Raw genomic sequence first — 18,679 nt, 5'->3', positions numbered from 1 at the left:
TGAAGAATAAACAGTCAATTTTATTTGGCTCAGACTAGGAATCCATGAGTCTTGAGGACCTCTGTGAATTTGCCAATTTTCTTCTCGATGTTCTTTTCGGCCTGCTTCCGTAGCCTCTGTGGGGCCAAGATGACAGATAGTGATCAGTGGCTGCTCCCAGGGACCCAATCCCACTCCCCATTCCCACAGTGGGCCTTAGGCAGAGACTTCCAAAAGCCTAATAAAGAGGCGAGAGGTACCAGCTGCCTGGGAATGTGGGGCCCCTCCAGTACCAATCCCACCCTCACCATGAGCTGCTTCTTTTTCCGATAGTGGATCTTGGCCTTCTCCTTTCTCTTCTCCTCCAGGGTGGCCGTTACTGCCTGGTACTTCCAGCCAACCTCATGAGCCAGGCGCCCTAGGTAGGCAAACTAGAGGGGAGAGAGAAGAAACGAAGCTGTTAGAAAAGGAGGCCAGGGTGACTAGGGGAGGGGTGTTAACATTCTGTCCTAGAGCCTTCCAGCTTGTCAGGGAGCCATGCTCCCCGTTGCTCCTGGCATCAGCTGAGCCATTGGCATTTTCGGCACTGCCCGCAGTGGCATCCGCAGACCATCGTGAGAAAAAAAACCATCATCTGCCAGTCCTAGGGCCCTAAGTGCACCCTCCCAGGAAGCCTCAGAACTCCAAGGGCATCACTCAGCAAATCTGGAGACTCACCTTGCGAGTAGGCTTCAGACGCACAACCTTGAGGGCAGCAGGAACCACCATTCGCTTTTTCTGTTAGAGAAGGAGAGGGGCTTAGAGACCTGGAGCGAGGGACAGACAGGGAAGAAGGCTGGCTGGGGCAGGCGTCTCAGCCGGTGCTCTTTTCACAGGGATCAAACAATGTAGGTAACTGCAGAACATCACCGACGCCAGCCATAGGGATACTGTCAGGGAGCTGGGACCTGCTCACCTTGTCATAGGGTGGTGGGATCCCATCAAACACCTTGAGGCGCTCCAGAGCAGCCTGGCCCCGCTTGGTCTTGTGGGGCAGCATGCCTGTGGACAGAGGACAGCAGGCCTGCTCAGTGGGGCGCGTGGGAGAGCCGCTGTCCCACCCAGGCAGGCAGACAGGTGGCCTCAGATGGTAGTGCATGTGGAGTCATCTCACGGTCGGGAAACTCGAACACGAGTGGAAGTCTTCATCACTGGCTACCTGCCCCCTCAGCACCTGCGGTCCCTGAGCCCAGCTCACCTCGCACTGTCCGCCAGAAGATGCGGCTGGGGGCTCGGAAGTGGTAGGGGCCACGGGAGGGGTTGGTGTTCATCCGCTTGCGGAGAAAGGCCAGGTATTTCACTGGGAAGAAGGGAGAGCGTGTAAGGCCTTAAGAGTCCCCAGCCAGGCAGTAACTCCTTCCAACGCCACGACCTCACTTCTGAGGGCCTGCTAAGGAACTCAGACTTGCATGTCCCACCACTGGGGGGTCTGCTTCCCAAGTCTGTGAAGCCTGAGCTCCACACAGATCCAGCCTCTCCAGCCCACCTTCCAGGCCCTAACTCACACTTATTTCTGTAGAAATTGCCAGAAATGTTGATGCCCTCACAGCGCACGACCACAACCTTGCGGCCTAGAGGGAATGGAAAATGGAACAATTAAGGAGGGCAAAAGTCAGAAAGCCAGGTGCCCAGTTACTGCCCAGAAAGGAGACCCCAGCCCTGCCTGAAACTGGCCCCTGTGCACAAACACACCAGAAGACACCAAATCTCCTACCCCAAGTCACAGAGCGCTAACTGGTGGAGCTTGTCTCATGCTCAAGTTCAATCTGTTACTCCAACAAAACATGTTTTGAATTCACAGCCCCTGACCCGGGAGGGGAGGATGCTGGCAGGTCTCAGAGCGGTGCATGGGGTTGATCTCACGGTCGTGAGACTCAAACGAAAGATGGTGATTTTTGCTCATCACTGACCTGCTGAGCTCATGTCTGATGGGAGCTGTGGGCAGTGGGCAGACTTACCCAGAAGCACCTGCTTGGCCACAATGGCCGCCAGGCGGCCCAGGAGATGGCCTCGGCCATCGAGCACCAGGACCTGTTGGAGACAGGTTGAAGAGCTCAGAAGGGCTCAGAGGCACCCACAACTTTAGCTGCCCACCTCAACCAATTACTCCTCTCCATTAGTTAACTTACCTCCCAGAACACCTGCTAACCAGATATTAGACCCAAAACTAGAACTTAAGGCTCACTTTAGAGATGGCCAAGAAAGCAAATGACTCAGAATTTCAGTGAGCAGCTAAGATACAAAATAAACCAATCCCTCACATTTCAGCTGCTTCAAGGGCAGACATCTTTATGCCCAGATTATGTTCCATGGTCAGAGAATGAGCTACAATCTGAATCAACACTGATCACCCAGTTAGAAGAACCGGTAATCTGAACGCAACCTGTAGAACCTGGACAGAATCTGATTCTGTTCTGATCTCAAAGGTAGCTTTCTAGTGTGAGTATCAAAGCAAACAGGTTCAGAGCCAGTGAAGCTAGGCAGGGTGGTCAAAAACCCAAGCTTCCTCTGGTACTGACTAGCTCTGCATCCTTAGGGAAGCTTTAACAGCTCAAATACTAATCTAATCCTTGGCTTCTTTTCAGAAGTTCCAGCTCTTACCAAGTGCATATTATGGAACGCAGGGACCCGTGTTCAGAGAACTCTACCACTTCCCTGGCTTCAAACTTAATTTTCCTTCCTGAACCACAGACCCCATCACATGTTCACCCCTTCCAGAGCCACTCCCTCCCTTTATCAGTAATAGGTTACACAAGGAAGGAGCCGGAGAACAGTCAGTCGTAAGCTTCTACCTTCCTTGAGGCCTTCTAGCTGGTTAAACAATTAAGGATGTTTCAAGGATCTGGAACATTTCATTCAGTCCAGTTGCTAACACCAGCACTTTTAGACTCCATCTAACCCCAAAGCAGACCAATTTGTGCCTGCCCCACATGCCAAGAGCTCTCCCAACCTACAGCAAAGGTTTCGTGCCAAACTACCCCCAGTTGCAGGGGAACCCTGATGCACACTTTCACGTGGCCGAAGCAACCGGCGCCGGGGTAGGGCGGAAATACTCTCCATTTTGGCCTACCCCCGGCTTCTCACCGTCCCCAGGTGGCGTAGCCGCCTTCAGCGTGCTTTGCCATTGGTGGGGACACACCGGTTCAATTCCGCCAAGATCTAGATAAATGAGGCCTAATTTTAAAGTAACTCTTTTTGTGTAGGAAGCAAAGATGACTGCCCCTCGAAGAAAAAATAATGCCGCATTCTTACCCAGCCCAAAGCGCAAAAACTGCTTTATATTCCCGTTTTGGATTTCTCTTACCCCGAAAGCTTTCTGCTTTGCTCAGTTATGTCCTTAAGTTCCTTATGTCCTTAAGTTCCACAGCACACTTACGAGAGAAAAAAGGTCCAACCCCGGTCCGGCCTGGACCCCACCCGGCCCCACGCCGCCCCGGCCCGCGCGGAGCCTGTACCTGCCCCTCCGCCATCTTCGGCAGCTGCCTGGGAAAGAAGGAACCCTAGACGCAGGGTTTCTTATCCCTTGAAACAGGGGCGGAAGAAGTGACGCAACACGGCCGCTTTCTGTCTTCTCATTGGTCAGAGTGTCAGCCGCGTGCGCAGAAATGCCCCACCGGGAGGCGGGTCATCTTCTGACTATCCAATCGGAATCGTTCCCATCGAGCCTAGGCGGCCATGGCTGAGCCGGGCGAGATCACGTGGGGTAGGGGGCGGTGCTCTTCAGCCTCCGCTGCAGTATTCTTGAGGGGCTGGTAAGCCTCGCGTGAGTTGCCCGCGGCTTGCTGATGGGCGGGGCCAAGAATGCTGGAGGACAGGCGGTTACCCCCTGAAGCGAAGTCGCGCTGCAGGGCACGTGGTGGCCTGCAGGGGGCCAGGAGGGCTTGCCCTTCAGCGCTCCGCCAAGGCTTAGAAATCTGAATTCCAGTGCCTGTCTGACTTGTGATCTGACTAAATCCCTGGCCGTGTATGGGCTTGTGTCCCCAGGTGGGGATAGTCTTCAGCTTGAGAGCTGGCGAATGAAAGAATGACTTCTAGATGCCTGAAGTGAAGTTGCTCAGTCGTGTCCGACTCTTTGCGACCCCATGGACTGTAGCCTACCAGGCTCCTCGGTCCATGGGATTTTCCAGGCAAGAATACTGGAGTGGGTTGCCATTTCCTTCTCTAGATGCCTGAGTGTTCCCCAAAGGAGCTTCTCACTTTCTGGATTTTCTGGACAAAGCCTTTGCCTTCACAGTGTCCCTTGACTAGGCTGCCGTCCCCTCTACCCCCACCCCCATCCCGTTGTCTAAAATCTGGCTTGAGTCCTTCCCTTTAGAGAACCTCCCTGATATCGCTCAGGCTGGCTCAGGTACCGCCTGGGGGCTCCCACAGTGCCTACGCCACCTCCATTAGAGCGTGTGTCATCGTGTACTGGGGCTCTCTGGGGCCGATGTCTCTCCCCTCTGAACCAGGAATCCTGAGAGGGCAGGGCTGGTTCCGACTCACGTCTGGGTCCCAGCATTGCCCTCTTTTGGCCCTGGGCCCCGGGAGGACTCAGAAAATAGGTATTGAATGAAACACTGCATTAACTGAAAAACCAAACCCGAACCCAAACGGCCCCATACACACACCGTGTCCCATCCACAAACAAACCTGGCCAGAGCTGGTAGAAAATGATGATTTATATACAATTTCCTGGGGACAAGGGCTTTGTACAAAGTGGGGAAGGGGGAGCCGATGGTGGGTGCTGGCGTTGCCTCCATCCCGGGGGGACAGTGACAGGAGCAGTGTGGCCAAGGAAAGGACCAGGTTCTAGCTGACTTCCTCCAAGTTCCGACTCTGTGTCCGCTGGCAGGTGACTGCTCTCTCTGGGCCTCAGTGTCCTCCGCTGTAAAAGGGGATGATAGATGACTCGCTAGGCTGTTTGAGGTTCCATGGACAGAGGAGGGGAAAGTAAGAAGCTCAGGGTACAAGCTCAAGTATAGACTTAATGCCCGAAAACAACTCCATTCACCGTGAGCACTCACTGTGTGTTTGGGCATTGCTGTCAAAGAAAACTTCGTGCAATGATGAACACGTTTTAGATCTGTGCTTTCCAAGACAGCCCTTGAGACCAGCCCCATGTGAAAACTGGGCATTCCTATTGTGACCAGCAAAACTGAGGAACTTAGTTTTTCATTTCATCTAATTTAAGCTTCAACTAATAGTGTGTTTATTGGGAGCGTGGGAAAACAGGGTATGAAAAGGGACAAGGATAAGAGAACAATTTCTCAATAGAAAATTGTATCTCAAAACCAAAAAGTACTGTCCAAAACAAATGCTGAAATGAAAAAAAAATCATTGAATTTAGAAACTGTTCCTTGATCCAGTTATTGGAAAACTTCTGTAGGTTTCAAAGAACTTGAGTATAGGAATCTACTTATGCAACTGTAAGTTTCATGGAATCTTGATACAGATCAAGTATTTCTAATAAAAGTTTCTCATATGAATTGAGATGTGCTGTGAGCATCGCATTACACATTGGATTCTGAAAACCTGGTATGGAAACAAGAATGTCAAAATATCTCAAAATTTTTAAAGTATTGATTGCATGTTGAGATGACAAGATTTTGGATACACAGGGTGAAATAACATAAATTCTTTAAGGTAACCTGTTTGTTTTTACTTGTAAAAAGATGCATTGGCACAATGTGGTAAATCAGCTATACTTCAATTAAAAATTTAAAAAATATATGCGGCTACTGGAAAATTTAAAGTCACATGTGTGGCTTGTATTCTGTTTCCTATGGACAGCATTGCTCTAGGGGGTTTTTTTGTGGTCCTTTCATTTAACCTCCTGACAACTCTAGCATGAAGGATGATTATGAGTCTATTGTACAGATAAGGAAACTGAGGCAGAAGAGTGAAAGGCACAGATGCTGGAATCAGAGGGCCGAGAGTCCAATCTTGGCTGTCACTCAGGATCTGTGTGACTTTCAGCAAATGATTGACCTCTCTGAGCCTCGGTGTCCGCCAAGGGGAAATGGGGATAATGGCCACCAGTTTCTCAATTAAGTGAGTTAATTTGTAGAAAGCTCCAGCACAAGGCCGGAGGCACTGAGGCACACAACAGGTGAGCGAGTGCTGCCAAGTGTTTCCTTTGGGCACTAAGGAACCCACGGGCCCCTCCGTGCCTTTCTCCCTCAGGTAACCACCTCCACCCCCAAACCGGTTCCCAGGTTCGCCTCGGAGGCTTCTTGCTTCCCCAGGGTAGGAAGCCCCAGCTTCTCTTCCTTACCTTTGAGGTAAGGAAGATGTAACCTCAAACTTCTCCCAGTGCCGTTTTGCTTTTTTTTTTCACCCCACTCCCAGACTGGACAAAGTTGCTAGAATAACCTGAGCTTTTTCATACCTGGAGGGCTTTGCAGACCCTGCTCCTGGAGGCGGCTCTCTCCTGGCTTGCAGACTCCTGTATCCAAATACCTCCCCGCCCGCTGAGCTTCACTGTTCAGAATGCCGAATGCGGACTGTCCCTCCTCCTCCCAGGTTCCCGCTGGGCCAGACCCAGCGTCCTCTGCCTGTGCCCCTTCCCCTTCCCTGCTCTCCCCTCGACCCCATCAAGCCTGTCACTCTCCAGCCCCGTCCCTCCTGACCCCTGACTCTGCCTGTCCCCTCCTCTCCACCCCGTGGTCCTGTCCCAGCCCCTGCTCAGACCTTGTCCTCTCTTCCTGGACGCTCACCTGGCCTCCTCCTTGGCCTCCAGTCTGTCTGTCCCAGTCTGTCCCCCTCCATGAGGGGTCTTCTTACATCCAGAGCTAGCCCACCGCTTCCCTGCTTCCACTCTGTCATCCCCCACCCCCATGGCCCCCACATCAAGTCCAGGGTCCTCCAGGAGCCGCAGGAGCAGAGCATCCTGGGGGATGGGAGGGGCAGGGTACCTTGCCGCCCATGGAATCCACCACCTCCGGTCATCCCCTGGACCCTCTCCACCCACTCTGCGCACCCTGCTGGCTCACCCTCTCCCCAGGGTAGCGTGTCCTCCGTCTCCTCCTCCACCGGCATAGGCACCAGGCAGTGGCCAGCAGCAGGAGGGCCACTGGCAGCAGCAGCAGCAGCAAGAGGAGCAGAAGAGGGGACTGAGGGCCCGGCAGGGACGTGGCTCCCAAGGCCCCAGGACTCCTTGGGGGCAGCAGAGTCGGGGAGTCTGCCAGGAGAGAGGTCAGGTGACTGAGAAGTAGGGCCAGGCCAGGGAAGGGGAAAAAAAGGCCTGCCTGGTGCTGGCTGTGTGACCTGGGGGAGGGGGTGGGGGTAGGCTGTGTACTTCTCTGGGCCTCAGTCACCTCATCCATAAAGTGGGTATAATTATTATACCGACTTCATAAGGTTGTCACAAAGATTAAGTGAGTGAATATACAGAAAGTGCTTAGAACAGTGCCTAGCACATAGTAAGGTTGCATTTTATTGATTTTTTTAAAGTCACTAATAGGACTTCCCTGGTGGTTCAGTGGTTAAGAATCCACCTGCCAATGCAGGGGACATGGGTTTCATCCCTGGTCTGGGAAGATTCCACATGCTACAGGGCAACTAAGCCCCTGGGCACAACTGCTTGACCCATGCAATAAAGCCCATGCTTCAAAACAAGAGAAACCACTGCAATGAGAAGCCTGAACACCAAAACTAGAGAGTAGCCCCACAACAAGGGCAGCAACAAAAACCCGCACAGCCAAAAGTATATTTAAAAAAATAGTCACTAATAACTTTTTAAAATTGGTATGCTTGTTTACTTGTTTAACCAGACCCTATAAATTTTTTAAAAATATTTTTATTATTTACTTTTATTTATTTGTTTATTGACTGGGTGGCATTTGGGATCTTACTTCTCCAGCCAGGGATCAGACTTGTGCTGCTTGCATTGGAAGCTCAGAGTCTTAACCACTGGACCGCCAGGGAAGTCCCAATAATTCTTTATTTCAAATATATCATTTTACTTGTTTTGGCCTTGAGGCATGAAGGATATTAGTTCCCTGACCAGACCAGGGATTGAAACTAGGCCCCCAGCAGTGGAAGTGCAGAGTCCTAACCACTGGATCACCAGGAAATTTCCTGCATTTTAGAATTGGACAAACGTGTGTCTAGTGCTTACCTATTGATTTATATATTCATTTTCTTCCCCCAGTAGTCTATGAGGTCCAGGAGGGTGACAGGAGACATTGCCAGAACCTAATATTTCTTACTGTTGTTGTTTAGTCACTAAGTCATGTCCGAGTCTTTGCGACCCCAAGGACTGTAGCCCACCAGGTGCCTCTGTCCATGGGGTTTCCCAGGCAAGAATATTGGAGTGGGTTGCCATTTCCTTCTCCAGGCACCAGGGATCAAACCCCAAATCTCCTGCATCGGCAGGCAGACTCTTTAAGGCTGAGCCATCAGGGAAGCCCAAATAGTTAATTTACATAAATTAAATATCTGAGTGAATGGACAGATAATAGAACAATGAAAGATACTCTGTATGAAGCCATGATAGCTCACTAGGCCCCACTTGAGCTGGCCCCCTTTATTCCCTCTGTACCCTCACTCCACACCTTTTCCCCTTTGCTTACTTGGCCTCAGCCACTGGGGCTCCCTCTTGATTACTTAAACAGGGAGGCAGGTTTCTGCCTCAGGACCTTTGCACTACCTGTTCCCTGGTTTGCAACTTTCGGTGACTTTCCAGCCGACCACTTCAAGCCATGATTCCACCACCCCGTTTTAATGTGCCTGCATAGGACTCATTACACTCAGACACTTTCCTGTTTATTTATATGTTTACATGTTTATCATGTCTCCCTGATCAGCAGGTTAGCGCCCCATGGACACAAACTTGGTCTTGTTCTGTGCTGTGTCTCCAATGCCAAGCATCAAGGAGATGGTTAGTAAAACTTAGTTGAATGGATAATTAGTGATGCATGTAAATATGAACACCAAACAGCGGTTAAGTGGTTAGGAATTCACCTTAACATGCAGAGGATGCCGGTTCCATCCCTGGTCAGAGAACTAAGATCTCACACATCAAGGGACAACTAAGCCTGCACACCAACCAAAAGCCCATGTGCTGCAATGAAGACCCAGCGCAGCCACACACACACACACACACACACACACACACCTTTTTAAAAAAAAAGGAGGACTTCCCTGGTGGTGCAATAGATAAGAATCTGTCTGCTAATGCAGGTTCAGTACATGCTGCAGGGCAACCGAGTCTGTGTGCCAAGACTACTGAAGCCCTCCGGCCTAGAGTCTGTGCTCCCCAACAAGAGAAGCCACCGCAATGAGATGCTCACACACCGCAAGGAAGAGGAGCTCCCTTTTGCAGCAACCAGAGGAAGCCCACGCACAGCAACAAAGACCCAGAGCAGCCAAAAGTAAATAAAATTATTTTTTAAAGGGCTCTTTGTGATTGAAATAATTATCTTAAAAATTATAAAACTATGAGAATTAAATTAAATAGCATTACTGATTGCCAGGGCAGAGAGGTGGGAGTTTGGGAATGAGGATCAAGTTATGCAAACTCAGGGATTTCCCTGGCAGTCCAGTCCAGCAGTTCAGACTCCTAGCCCCATTGCAGGAGGCACGGGGCCCATCCCTGGTTGAGGAACTAAGATCCGACAAACCGTGTGGTACAGCCAGGAGAAAAAAAAAATTTGTTTTTCATAAGATGCAATCCTAATCCCTAGTCCCTCAGAATGTGACCTTATTTGGAGATCAGGTCTTCAAAGATGTGATCAAGTTAAAATGAGATGGTTAGTAGTGGCCCTAATCCAATATGACTAGTGTCCTTATAAGAAAGTGAAATCTAGACACAGAGATATGCATGGGGGAGAGCACCACGAACATGAAATTGGCCATCTACAAGCCAAGGGAGACAACTAAAACAGATCCTTCCCTCACAGCCCTCAGAAGGAGCCAGTCCTGCTGACTCCTCAGTTACAAGAGCATGAACTTTTACTCTTTAAATCACCTGGTTGGTGGTACCTTGTTACAGCAGCTGATACACACTACTTACTACACACACATGCATGCCTGCAGTTATGCATACATAACTGATAAACTCTGAAAAACTCTGTGGATTGCACCCATGTCAATTTCTTGTGCTGTAATTAACATTACCAAGCAAAATGTACCACTGGGAAGGCTGGGTAAACGGTGTCCAGGACCTTCCTGTACATTTCTTTGCCCCTTTCTGTGAATCTGTAATTATTCCAATGTAAAAAAGTTTTAAAAATAAACCCACCTATAACATACTAAAAAATAACAAACACTAAAAATCCTGAAAAATAAGTGAATTTACCTTTTTAAACTTTTTAAACATGGCTATAAGGAAATTTACACTCAAACATGTGACTCTCATTCTGTTTCTATGGGATAGAGTTGCCTCAGAGAAACAGGCAAGGCTGGTTATTCCCTTCTCAGGGACAAGTAAACTGAGACCCAGAGGGGGATGAGCTTGGGGAAACAGGCCCAAGTCACACAGCCCATGGGAGCCCTGAGTGGAATGGGTGAGGAGTGGGTGGGGCCGTGGGCTTGGGGGCAGTGGGAGGCTTTACCCGGCTGACACTGTAGTTCCAGGCACCGGGAGAAATTCCGGTGGGTGATCCAGGGCTTCAAGGCCTCCAGCTGCTGGTGAGTGTCCTGCAGGAGGTGGGAGATGTTGGCCTGGACGAAGCGAAGACAGCTGGGAAGGGGCTGGGGGCACGGGAGGGAGACGTCACCACGGCATCACCCCCAGCGTCACCTCAGGTGAAGGGTGAGGCCTGGGTCTCATGGAGAGTCTGGACCTTTGCTCCCCCTGGTTGCTAACAACCAGGCCCAGTCAGGCCTGGATCAGGAGGGTGTTTAGGGTCCCCTCCTTCTCCCTGTTGCTAGGGGTAAGAACCCCTTAGCAACATCCTTCAACAGGGCCTGAGAAATGAGCAGAATTGATGCCTTTGGCCCTTACCCCTGGGCATCCTCCAGTACATAGAGAAGTGTCACCTCCCACACCAGGCCCCATCAGGTCTGAGGTTCCAGCTCCACCTCCCTCGGGGTGCTCCCAGTCAAGGGGAAACCTCCAGTAAGGCCTAGCAGACCTTTGCTGCCAATCCCTAGGAAAGCATCAGGCTCTCCGCACTTGTCCCCCAAGTTGAGGGCTGACCTGGAAGGCACATGAGGTGACAAAGTGTATCTCTGTGTTGACATCCTCCAGCAGTTTCTCCATCTCCGACCCAGCCACGGTCTTGAGCCGTCCCATCCAGCGCTGGGCCAGGACCAGACGCCAGAACGCCCCGCAGAGCTTGTCCTGGGGGGAGACCACCCAGGCTCTGGGTCCCGCGGGTGGGCGGAGGGGGCTGGGGGCCAGGACTCCTGGGTCCCCAGGGAGGGGGTGGCCTGGTGGGCACACTAGCCTGGCCCCTAAGGGGGCGGTGAATCTTGAATTTCTCCTTCCCACCTCCATCCTGGGCCCCTCCCGTCTGTGACTCACGTCCTGCAGGTTGGAGGCAACAGTGACCGGGTAATCTTGAAGCAGGTACTTGGACTGCGGGAGAAAACGGGGTCAGGCCTGCGCAGACGGGAGGAAACAAACTATGGGGACCCAGAGTGAGGGGGCGGGGACCTAGAGAGAGGGGGCGGAGACCCAGAGAAGTGGGGAGGGGACCCAGAGTGAGGGGGCGGGGATCCAGAGAGAAGGGGGCGGGGACCCATAGGGAGGGGGCGGGTACCCAGGGAGAGGGGGCGGGGACCCAGAGTGAGGGGGCGAGGATCCAGAGAGAGAGAGAGAGAGGGTGGGGACCCAGAGAGAGAGAGAGAGGGAGGAGACCCAGAGAGAGGGGGCGGGGACCCAGAGAGAGGGGGCGGGGACCCAGAGAGAGGGGGCGGGGACCCAGGAAGAGGGGGCGGGGACCCAGAGTGAGGGGGCGGGGATCCAGAGAGAGGGGGTGGGGACCCAGAGTGAGGGGGCGGGGATCCAGAGAGAGGGGGTGGGGACCCAGAGTGAGGGGGCGGGGATCCAGAGAGAGAGAGGGTGGGGACCCAGAGAGAGAGAGAGAGAGAGAGAGAGAGAGAGAGAGAGAGAGGGAGGAGACCCAGAGAGAGAGGGCGGGGATCCAGAGAGAGAAGGCGGGGACCCAGAGAGGGGGCGGGGATCCAGAGTGAGGGGGCAGGGACCCAGAGAGAGGGGCGGGGATTCAGAGAGAGGGCGGGGACCCAGAGAGAGGAGGTGGGGACCCAGAGTGAGGGGGCGAGGATCCAGAGAGAGAGAGAGAGAGAGAGGGTGGGGACCCAGAGAGAGAGAGAGGGAGGAGACCCAGAGAGAGGGGGCGGGGACCCAGAGAGAGGGGGCGGGGACCCAGAGAGAGGGGGCGGGGACCCAGGAAGAGGGGGCGGGGACCCAGAGTGAGGGGGCGGGGATCCAGAGAGAGAGAGAGAGGGAGGAGACCCAGAGAGAGGGGGCGGGGACCCAGAGAGAGGGGGTGGGGACCCAGAGTGAGGGGGCGGGGATCCAGAGAGAGAGAGGGTGGGGACCCAGAGAGAGAGAGAGAGAGAGAGAGAGAGAGAGAGAGAGAGGGAGGAGACCCAGAGAGAGAGGGCGGGGATCCAGAGAGAGAAGGCGGGGACCCAGAGAGGGGGCGGGGATCCAGAGAGAGGGCGGGGACCCAGAGAGAGGAGGTGGGGATCCAGAGTGAGGGGGCGGGGATCCAGAGAGAGAGGGCGGGGACCCAGAGAGAGAGGGCGGAGACCCAGAGAGAGAGGGCGGGGACCCAGAGCGGGGGGCGGGAATCCAGAGAGAGGGGGCGGGGACCCAGAGTGAGGGGGCGGGGACTCAGAGAGAGGGCGGGGACCCAAAGAGAGGAGGTGGGGATCCAGAGTGAGGGGGCGGGGACCCAGAGAGAAGGGGGCGGGGATCCAGAGTGAGGGGACGGGGACCCAGAGAGAGAGAGGGCGGGGACCCAGAGAGAGGGGGGCCGGGACCCAGAGGGGGGGCGGGGACCCAGAGAGAAGGGGGCAGGGATCCAGGGTGGGGAGATGGGGACCCAGAGAAAGGGGGACAGAGACCCATAGCGAAGGAGGCAAGAATAGGGGGACGGACGACGGATGGGAACCCAGAGGGAGGAGGCAGGGGGCTACAGAAACTCTTGACAGGGGGAAGTCAGAGCCAGAGACAGCACCTCGGGCTCCGATTGGGAACAGGGACGCTCACCAGCTTGCCGATCTTGATGGCAAAGGTGGAGGAGATGGGGCTGTGGCGGAAGGAGCAGTCGGGGGTCCCTTGGAGGCCAGGGCTGAGCAGTAACAGCAGCAGCAGAAGGGAGGTCTGCGGGCGGGGCAGGGCGGGGGCTCCATGGACTCCACACACGCCCCCCTCCCTCGTGGAGGCTGCCTCCGGCAGCCCCCTGTTCTCTCTTCCCTCTTTCCCCTTTCCAGCTTTCCCGCTTCTCAGCCCCTCCTCCGCTTCGCTCCTGTGTGCCCACCTCCGACCATCTTTCCCTGTATCTCTCTGCTTCTGGACACGTGCTGACCAGTTTTCACCCTCCTCTGCCCGCTCTGTCTGTCTCACCTCCCATCTCCGCACCTCAGCCCATCTCTCTCCACTTCTGCTCACCTCTGCCCAGGATTTTCTCATCTTTGCCCATTCCTCTGTCTTTTCATGCTCATCTCTCCTGTTTTTCCCTAGATCTGAGTCCTATCTTCCCCATTTGCCTCCATCTCCCTGTTTCTTCCCCCCACCCCTGTCCATCTCGCCTACTTCTGTCCACGTCCCCCGACCTGTGTCAATTTCCCCTACCCCTGTCCATCTCCTCATCTCCCCCACCCCTGTCCATCTCCCCACCTCTGTCCATCTCCCCACCTCTGTCCATCTCCCCCACCCCTGTCCATCTCCCCACCTCTGTCCATCTCCTCATCTCCCCCACCCCTGTCCATCTCCCCACCCCTGTCCATCTCCCCACCTCTGTCCATCTCCCCCACCCCTGTCCATCCCCCCATCCCTGTCCATCTCCCCCACCCCTGCCCATCTCCTCATCTCCCCCACCCTGTCCATCTCCCCCACCTCTGTCCATCTCCCCCACCCCTGTCCATCTCCCCCACCCCTGTCAATCTCTCTCACCTCTGTCCATCTCTCTCACCTCTGTCCATCTGCTCACTTCTGACCACCCCAACTCTGTCCATCTCCCCCCACCCCTGTTCATCTCCCCACTCGTGTCCACCCCAACTCTGTCCACCTCCCCTCTAAGCTCTGCCCATCTTGACACTGCCATTCCCCCACCTTAACCCCTAGGGATACGCACAGTTGGGCTCCAGGCTGGCGCCAGCACTACCATTTCTGCCGGGGGCCCTTCATGCCTGTGGCCGGATCTTGGAAGGGACAGAAGAGCGAGTCTCGGACCCCCACACCCCAGCCCCTTCCTTGCCCGCCCCTTCACCTCCCCGCCCCTCCCTCGGTCCTTTGATGTGGCTAAGTTTCCGCCTCCTACTCTATAGGGCTTCCTGCGTAAAGCACAGTTACGGTGAAAACTCCTCATCTCCCCTTCTAAGAACTCCGACGTCCGGTGCCCGCAACTCTGCGCAGGCCAGGGACCCAGGAACCCGACCCCCCGCCGTCTGCGCTCAGCCCCAGGAGGGGGACCCCGGCCCCGCCCTTCGGGGACCCGGAGTCCATTTCTCCTCACGCACCAGGCTTGCCCCAGCTGGGTGTGGAAGGGGCCACGCCGGGTGACAGCCAAAGATCGAAAGTGAAAGGAAATTTTGGGGGGAGAGTGAGCTGGGGTGGATCGGGCTGGTGCAAGGGGCGCCACCTGGTGGTGACAGGTGGCAGCTGACGCCGCAGAGGGCGCTTTAGCGGGACTTACGCTCAAGGGGTCTGAGCTTGGGTTGATAGCCCGGGTGGGACACAGTGAATGTGGCGCGGGGGCTCCAACGTGGATCTGTCTCTGGCTAGAATCAACGCAGCTCGGGAAAGGAGGAGGTCACCCTGAGCCCTTCACCTTTGCCTTGAAACCCCACCCCCACTCTCCAACCCCCATCTCCTTCCACAGGGAGTAAGTGACAGCTCCAACCTTCCAGGTGTTCGGGCCCAAAGCCTTGGAGGGGACCTGTGACTCCGTCTGCCTCTCACTGCCCACTGACAGTCCGATCCATCAGCAAGTTTGTTGGCTGACCGTCAAAATGTGTTCAGAATCCTACCGCATCTCACCCCCGCCACTGCCACCACCGTCACCCACCTGAAAATCGTTTCCTCCTCACCCTACCAGCCTCCCTGCCTCAGCCCTCGCTTGCCAGTCTGTTCTCCATGTGCAGCCTGAGGGAGCCTGTGAAGATCTAAGTCCCCTCACCTCCCTCCTCTGCTCCACGCTGCCCCCTTACCCGCGCACCTGCCACACGAGTCCAAGTCCTCACTGTGGCCTAAACAGAGCTGGTCTCTCCTCCTGCCTCTCTCCAGTCCGGCTACACTGGCCTGAGGCAGGCACATTCCTGCCCCAGGGCCTTTGCACTGGCTGTTCCCTCAGTCGGGAATGCCCTTCCCCGAGATACCCACATGGCTCAACCTGATCTCATTCAGGTCTTTGCTCAAATACACGATGCAAAGGCGTGCTGCAACTACCGAACCCACCTTCTTCAACTGCTCAAGCCTGTGTGCCAGGAGCTCATGCTCTGCAACAAGAGAAGCCACGGCAATGAGAAGCCCGCACACTGCAGTGAAGAGGAGCCCCTGTTCGCCTCAAGTAGAGAAAGCCAGAGCATGGCAATGAAGACCCACTGCAACCCCAAAAAAAATTTTTTTTTAAATACACAAGGCGAAGCCTTCCCCAACCAACCTTTTTCAAGTCGCAACCCCCTCCCAGCACTCCCACGCACGTGAGCTTTGCTTTCTCCCTTGTCACTTATCAGCTTCTGACACACCACTGCAGTTCATTTATCTTCTTTATTGTCAGTTGTCCCCATTAGGACTTCAACTCCAGGACGACCACAGTATCTGTTTATCCTGCTGGATCTCCAGCACCTAGAACCATGACTGGCTCACAGAAGGTGCTCCATCGATATTTGTTAAATGAATAAACAAAAGGATCCTGGCCCCCTCTGTGTTGTTGTCAAATACTGGATAATGCACCTGCTCTTGGGCTCTGTTTCTTGGGTGACAACCCCTAACTCCCTGGAACTTCCAGATAGGCGTGTCTCTGTTATTAAGAGGGGCTCCCTGACCACATCTGAGTTTACACTAATGAGGTGACTCAGGATGGGGGCTGGGCAGGACCAGAAAGTCCAGTCACATGACTAGAGGGCTGAAACTTCTCACTTCCAATCTCCAACCTCTCACCTTCAACTTTCAGGGAAGGAGGCAAAAAATTGAGTTCAACTTCTGTCTCCAACTTCACATGGCTTTTTCTCTTCCCCGTCCTCTCCTCTTTTGTCTCTCTTTTGGAATTATTTATTTTTGGTTGCACTGGGTCTTCATTGCTGCATGGGCTTTTCTCTAGTTGCAGAGAGCGGAGGCTACTCTCTAGTTGCAGTGTGTGGGCTTCTCACTGGTGGCTTCTCGTTGCGGAGCACAGGCTCTAGGGCACTTGGGCTTCAGTAATTGTGGCACCTAGGCTCAGCAGTTGTGGCTTCCGGGCTCCAGAGCACAGGCTCAATAGTTGTGGCTCACGGGATTTGTTGCTCCATGGCATGTAAGACCTTCCTGGACCAGGGATTGAACCTGTGTCCCCTTGGCAAGCGGATTCTTTACCACTGAGCCATCAGGGAAGTCCTCCTCTTTTGTCTCTTATAAAAAAAAAAAAAACTTGTATTTAGATACAGGGTCTACTTGGATAACCTAGGATATCTTACCTTGAGATCCTTAACTTACTTCCATCTTCAAGGATTATTTTCCAAGTAAGATCACATTCATAGGTTCCATGGATGAGGAAGTATTTTGGTGGCGCCACCACTGAAGCCGCTAGTTCCCTCAAAGCTGTTTCTCATCTCTGGGCCTTTGCACATGCTGTTTCCTCTGCCAGGGATGCTCCCTGCCCGCCACCTCCCCCACCACACCTTTTCTAATTAGATGCTCATTGCCCTTCAAGGCTCAATGCAATCACTATTCATTAGGGAAATACAAATCAGAGCCATGGTGAGATTATCACCTCACATAACTTGTTAGGTTGGCTAACAGGTTATGACAGAGAGGGGTAGGTCCTTGGTGGTCTAGTGGTTAGGATTTGGTGCTTTCACTGCTGGGGTCCAGGTTCAATCCCTGGTCAGGGAACTGAGATCCCACAAGCCAGGCAGCACAGCCAAAATAAATAAAATAAATAAATGTTGGAGAGGGGATTGTGGAGCTTGGTAACTTGGTACAGCCACTATGGAAAAAAGTGTGAAGGTCCCTCAAAAAATAAAAAATAGGGACTTCCCTGATGGTCCAGTGAGTGTGGGTTCAATCCCTGATTGGGGAACTAAGATCCGATATGCCAGGCAGTGCGGCAAAAAAAAAAAAAAAAAAGATTGGATTATATACTGAGAAGTAGCTGAGAGTGGATCTTTTGTCCTCACCACAAATAGGTGACAGATGTGTTAACTGTGATACTCATTTCACAGTGCATTAAAAAGTCCCATTGTAGACTTGAACTACTGATATATACAATGTTTAATTGTCAATCATACTTCCATAAAGCCGGGGGAAAAACTCAATGAGGATGGCAATTGCCTTGTGGAGATTCCTGCCATCTCTCATCCTCACTTCATATACAGACAGACACACACACACTTAAGTTGGGAAAGGTGTCTCCTTTGGGCTCCCAGAGTGCCCCGAGCTGCTTCTACTCTATAGTACTTTACCTGTCACCGTACGCCACGTCTGTGTGTCTTTTAACCCGAGCTGAGCCCACCTCTCCTCTGTTTACAAACTCTCTCTGGCTCCCAAGTGCCCTTGAGACAAATTCCCAGCCCCTGCTGACATCTTCATTTTATTTTAAATAATTTGACTGCACCACATCCTCGTTGCAGCATGTGGGATCTAGTTCCCTGACCAGGGATTGAACCCAGTCACCCTGTACCGGGAGCTTGGAATCTTAGCCACTGGACCACAGGGAAGTCCTAACACCTTGCTGCTTGGTTTTGGCTCAGTGAGACCCACTGCAGCCTTCTGATCTCTGGAGCTCTAAGATAATACATTTGCATTGTTTTATTTAAGCCACTATCTTGTGGTCGCCGTTACAGCACTGACAGGAAGTGAATGCGCCTCTCATCCACTACATGAGCTCATGAGGCTAAGTAAGCTCTGTCTCGTTCATGGCTGTCCCCAGCACCCCACTCACAGCAGGCGCTCAACTGATTTTTGCTGACTGACTAGATGGCTGTCTTAACCAGGAGCTCTTGCCTCTTGGCCAGAGATGATTGGACCACTAGTAGACACCTGTGGCATTCATTGTCCTCTGTGGTCTTTGTTGGGGTTATGGAGACCTGCTGTAGTCGGCCTTGGCTAATTAAAGCCTCAGGACTAATCGGAAGGTCACTGAGGCAGCCCATAGAATCCGGGAGGAAGCTGTTATCAAACCTCAGAGGAACTACAGCCTTCCAGGGACTTTCCTCCAAGATGTTCCTTGTGTCTTTCCTGTCTAAACATCCAGATTCTGGGAGAGGTGATTTATTCTGCCCAGCTTTAGCCAACTGCTGATAGAAGGTGTCCGTTTTCATTTGCTCCAGGACAAAATCAACC

At 53.3% G+C, this 18,679-nt stretch overlaps 2 protein-coding genes and 4 non-coding genes across 8 annotated transcripts; all 6 read right to left on the bottom strand.

Moving 5' to 3' along the window:
* On the bottom strand, positions 1 to 3,570 carry RPL13A (ribosomal protein L13a). Its single transcript, XM_061389031.1, has 8 exons — positions 3,474 to 3,570; positions 1,977 to 2,049; positions 1,524 to 1,589; positions 1,217 to 1,318; positions 935 to 1,020; positions 697 to 756; positions 288 to 410; positions 1 to 116 (listed from the first exon to the last, which is right to left on the bottom strand). The coding sequence occupies exons 1-8, from the start codon at positions 3,486 to 3,488 to the stop codon at positions 30 to 32; spliced, it is 612 nt and encodes a 203-aa protein (XP_061245015.1). The 5' UTR covers positions 3,489 to 3,570; the 3' UTR covers positions 1 to 29.
* Positions 530 to 618, bottom strand: LOC133231188 (small nucleolar RNA SNORD35). Its single transcript, XR_009731067.1, has one exon. It is a non-coding gene; the product is annotated as a small nucleolar RNA SNORD35 (small nucleolar RNA).
* Positions 826 to 896, bottom strand: LOC133231247 (small nucleolar RNA SNORD34). Its single transcript, XR_009731116.1, has one exon. It is a non-coding gene; the product is annotated as a small nucleolar RNA SNORD34 (small nucleolar RNA).
* On the bottom strand, positions 1,096 to 1,177 carry LOC133231245 (small nucleolar RNA Z195/SNORD33/SNORD32 family). The gene has a single exon (XR_009731114.1). It is a non-coding gene; the product is annotated as a small nucleolar RNA Z195/SNORD33/SNORD32 family (small nucleolar RNA).
* Positions 1,848 to 1,931, bottom strand: LOC133231246 (small nucleolar RNA Z195/SNORD33/SNORD32 family). The gene has a single exon (XR_009731115.1). It is a non-coding gene; the product is annotated as a small nucleolar RNA Z195/SNORD33/SNORD32 family (small nucleolar RNA).
* A 1,091-nt stretch (positions 3,571 to 4,661) lies between the features above and the next one.
* On the bottom strand, positions 4,662 to 14,767 carry FLT3LG (fms related receptor tyrosine kinase 3 ligand). Of its 3 annotated transcripts, none has more exons than XM_061389028.1 (8): positions 14,659 to 14,767; positions 14,274 to 14,340; positions 13,187 to 13,300; positions 11,471 to 11,524; positions 11,144 to 11,287; positions 10,557 to 10,695; positions 6,993 to 7,180; positions 4,662 to 4,885 (listed from the first exon to the last, which is right to left on the bottom strand). In XM_061389028.1, exons 2-8 carry the CDS (start codon positions 14,304 to 14,306, stop codon positions 4,679 to 4,681), a joined length of 879 nt encoding a protein of 292 aa, XP_061245012.1. In that variant the 5' UTR covers positions 14,307 to 14,340; positions 14,659 to 14,767; the 3' UTR covers positions 4,662 to 4,678. The 3 variants fall into 3 exon arrangements, with proteins under 3 accessions (XP_061245012.1, XP_061245014.1, XP_061245013.1); XM_061389030.1 differs by having other exon boundaries at positions 10,557 to 10,641; XM_061389029.1 differs by lacking the exon at positions 14,659 to 14,767 and adding an exon at positions 14,460 to 14,651.
* Positions 14,768 to 18,679: the final 3,912 nt, after the last annotated feature.

Source organism: Bos javanicus, chromosome 18 (assembly GCF_032452875.1).
Source record: "Bos javanicus breed banteng chromosome 18, ARS-OSU_banteng_1.0, whole genome shotgun sequence".
NCBI classification, from domain to species: Eukaryota; Metazoa; Chordata; class Mammalia; order Artiodactyla; family Bovidae; genus Bos; species Bos javanicus.
The sequence above is the reverse complement of the archived record's forward strand: the minus strand, read 5'-3'. Positions and strand labels throughout refer to the sequence as shown.

Excerpts from the sequence above, each read along its gene's own strand:
- RPL13A (XM_061389031.1), bottom strand. Across the intron at positions 757-934 it reads TCCCACCACCCTATGACAAG|AAAAAGCGAATGGTGGTTCC; the intron begins GTGAGCAGGTCC and ends CTTCTCTAACAG. Across the intron at positions 411-696 it reads GTCTGAAGCCTACTCGCAAG|TTTGCCTACCTAGGGCGCCT; the intron begins GTGAGTCTCCAG and ends TCTCCCCTCTAG.
- FLT3LG (XM_061389028.1), bottom strand. The coding sequence starts at position 14,306 with ATGGTAGTGCTGGCGCCAGCCTGGAGCCCAACT. Across the intron at positions 11,288-11,470 it reads TTGCCTCCAACCTGCAGGAC|GACAAGCTCTGCGGGGCGTT; the intron begins GTGAGTCACAGA and ends GTCTCCCCCCAG. Across the intron at positions 4,886-6,992 it reads CACGCTACCCTGGGGAGAGG|CGGAGGACACTGAGGCCCAG; the intron begins GTGAGCCAGCAG and ends CCCCTTTTACAG.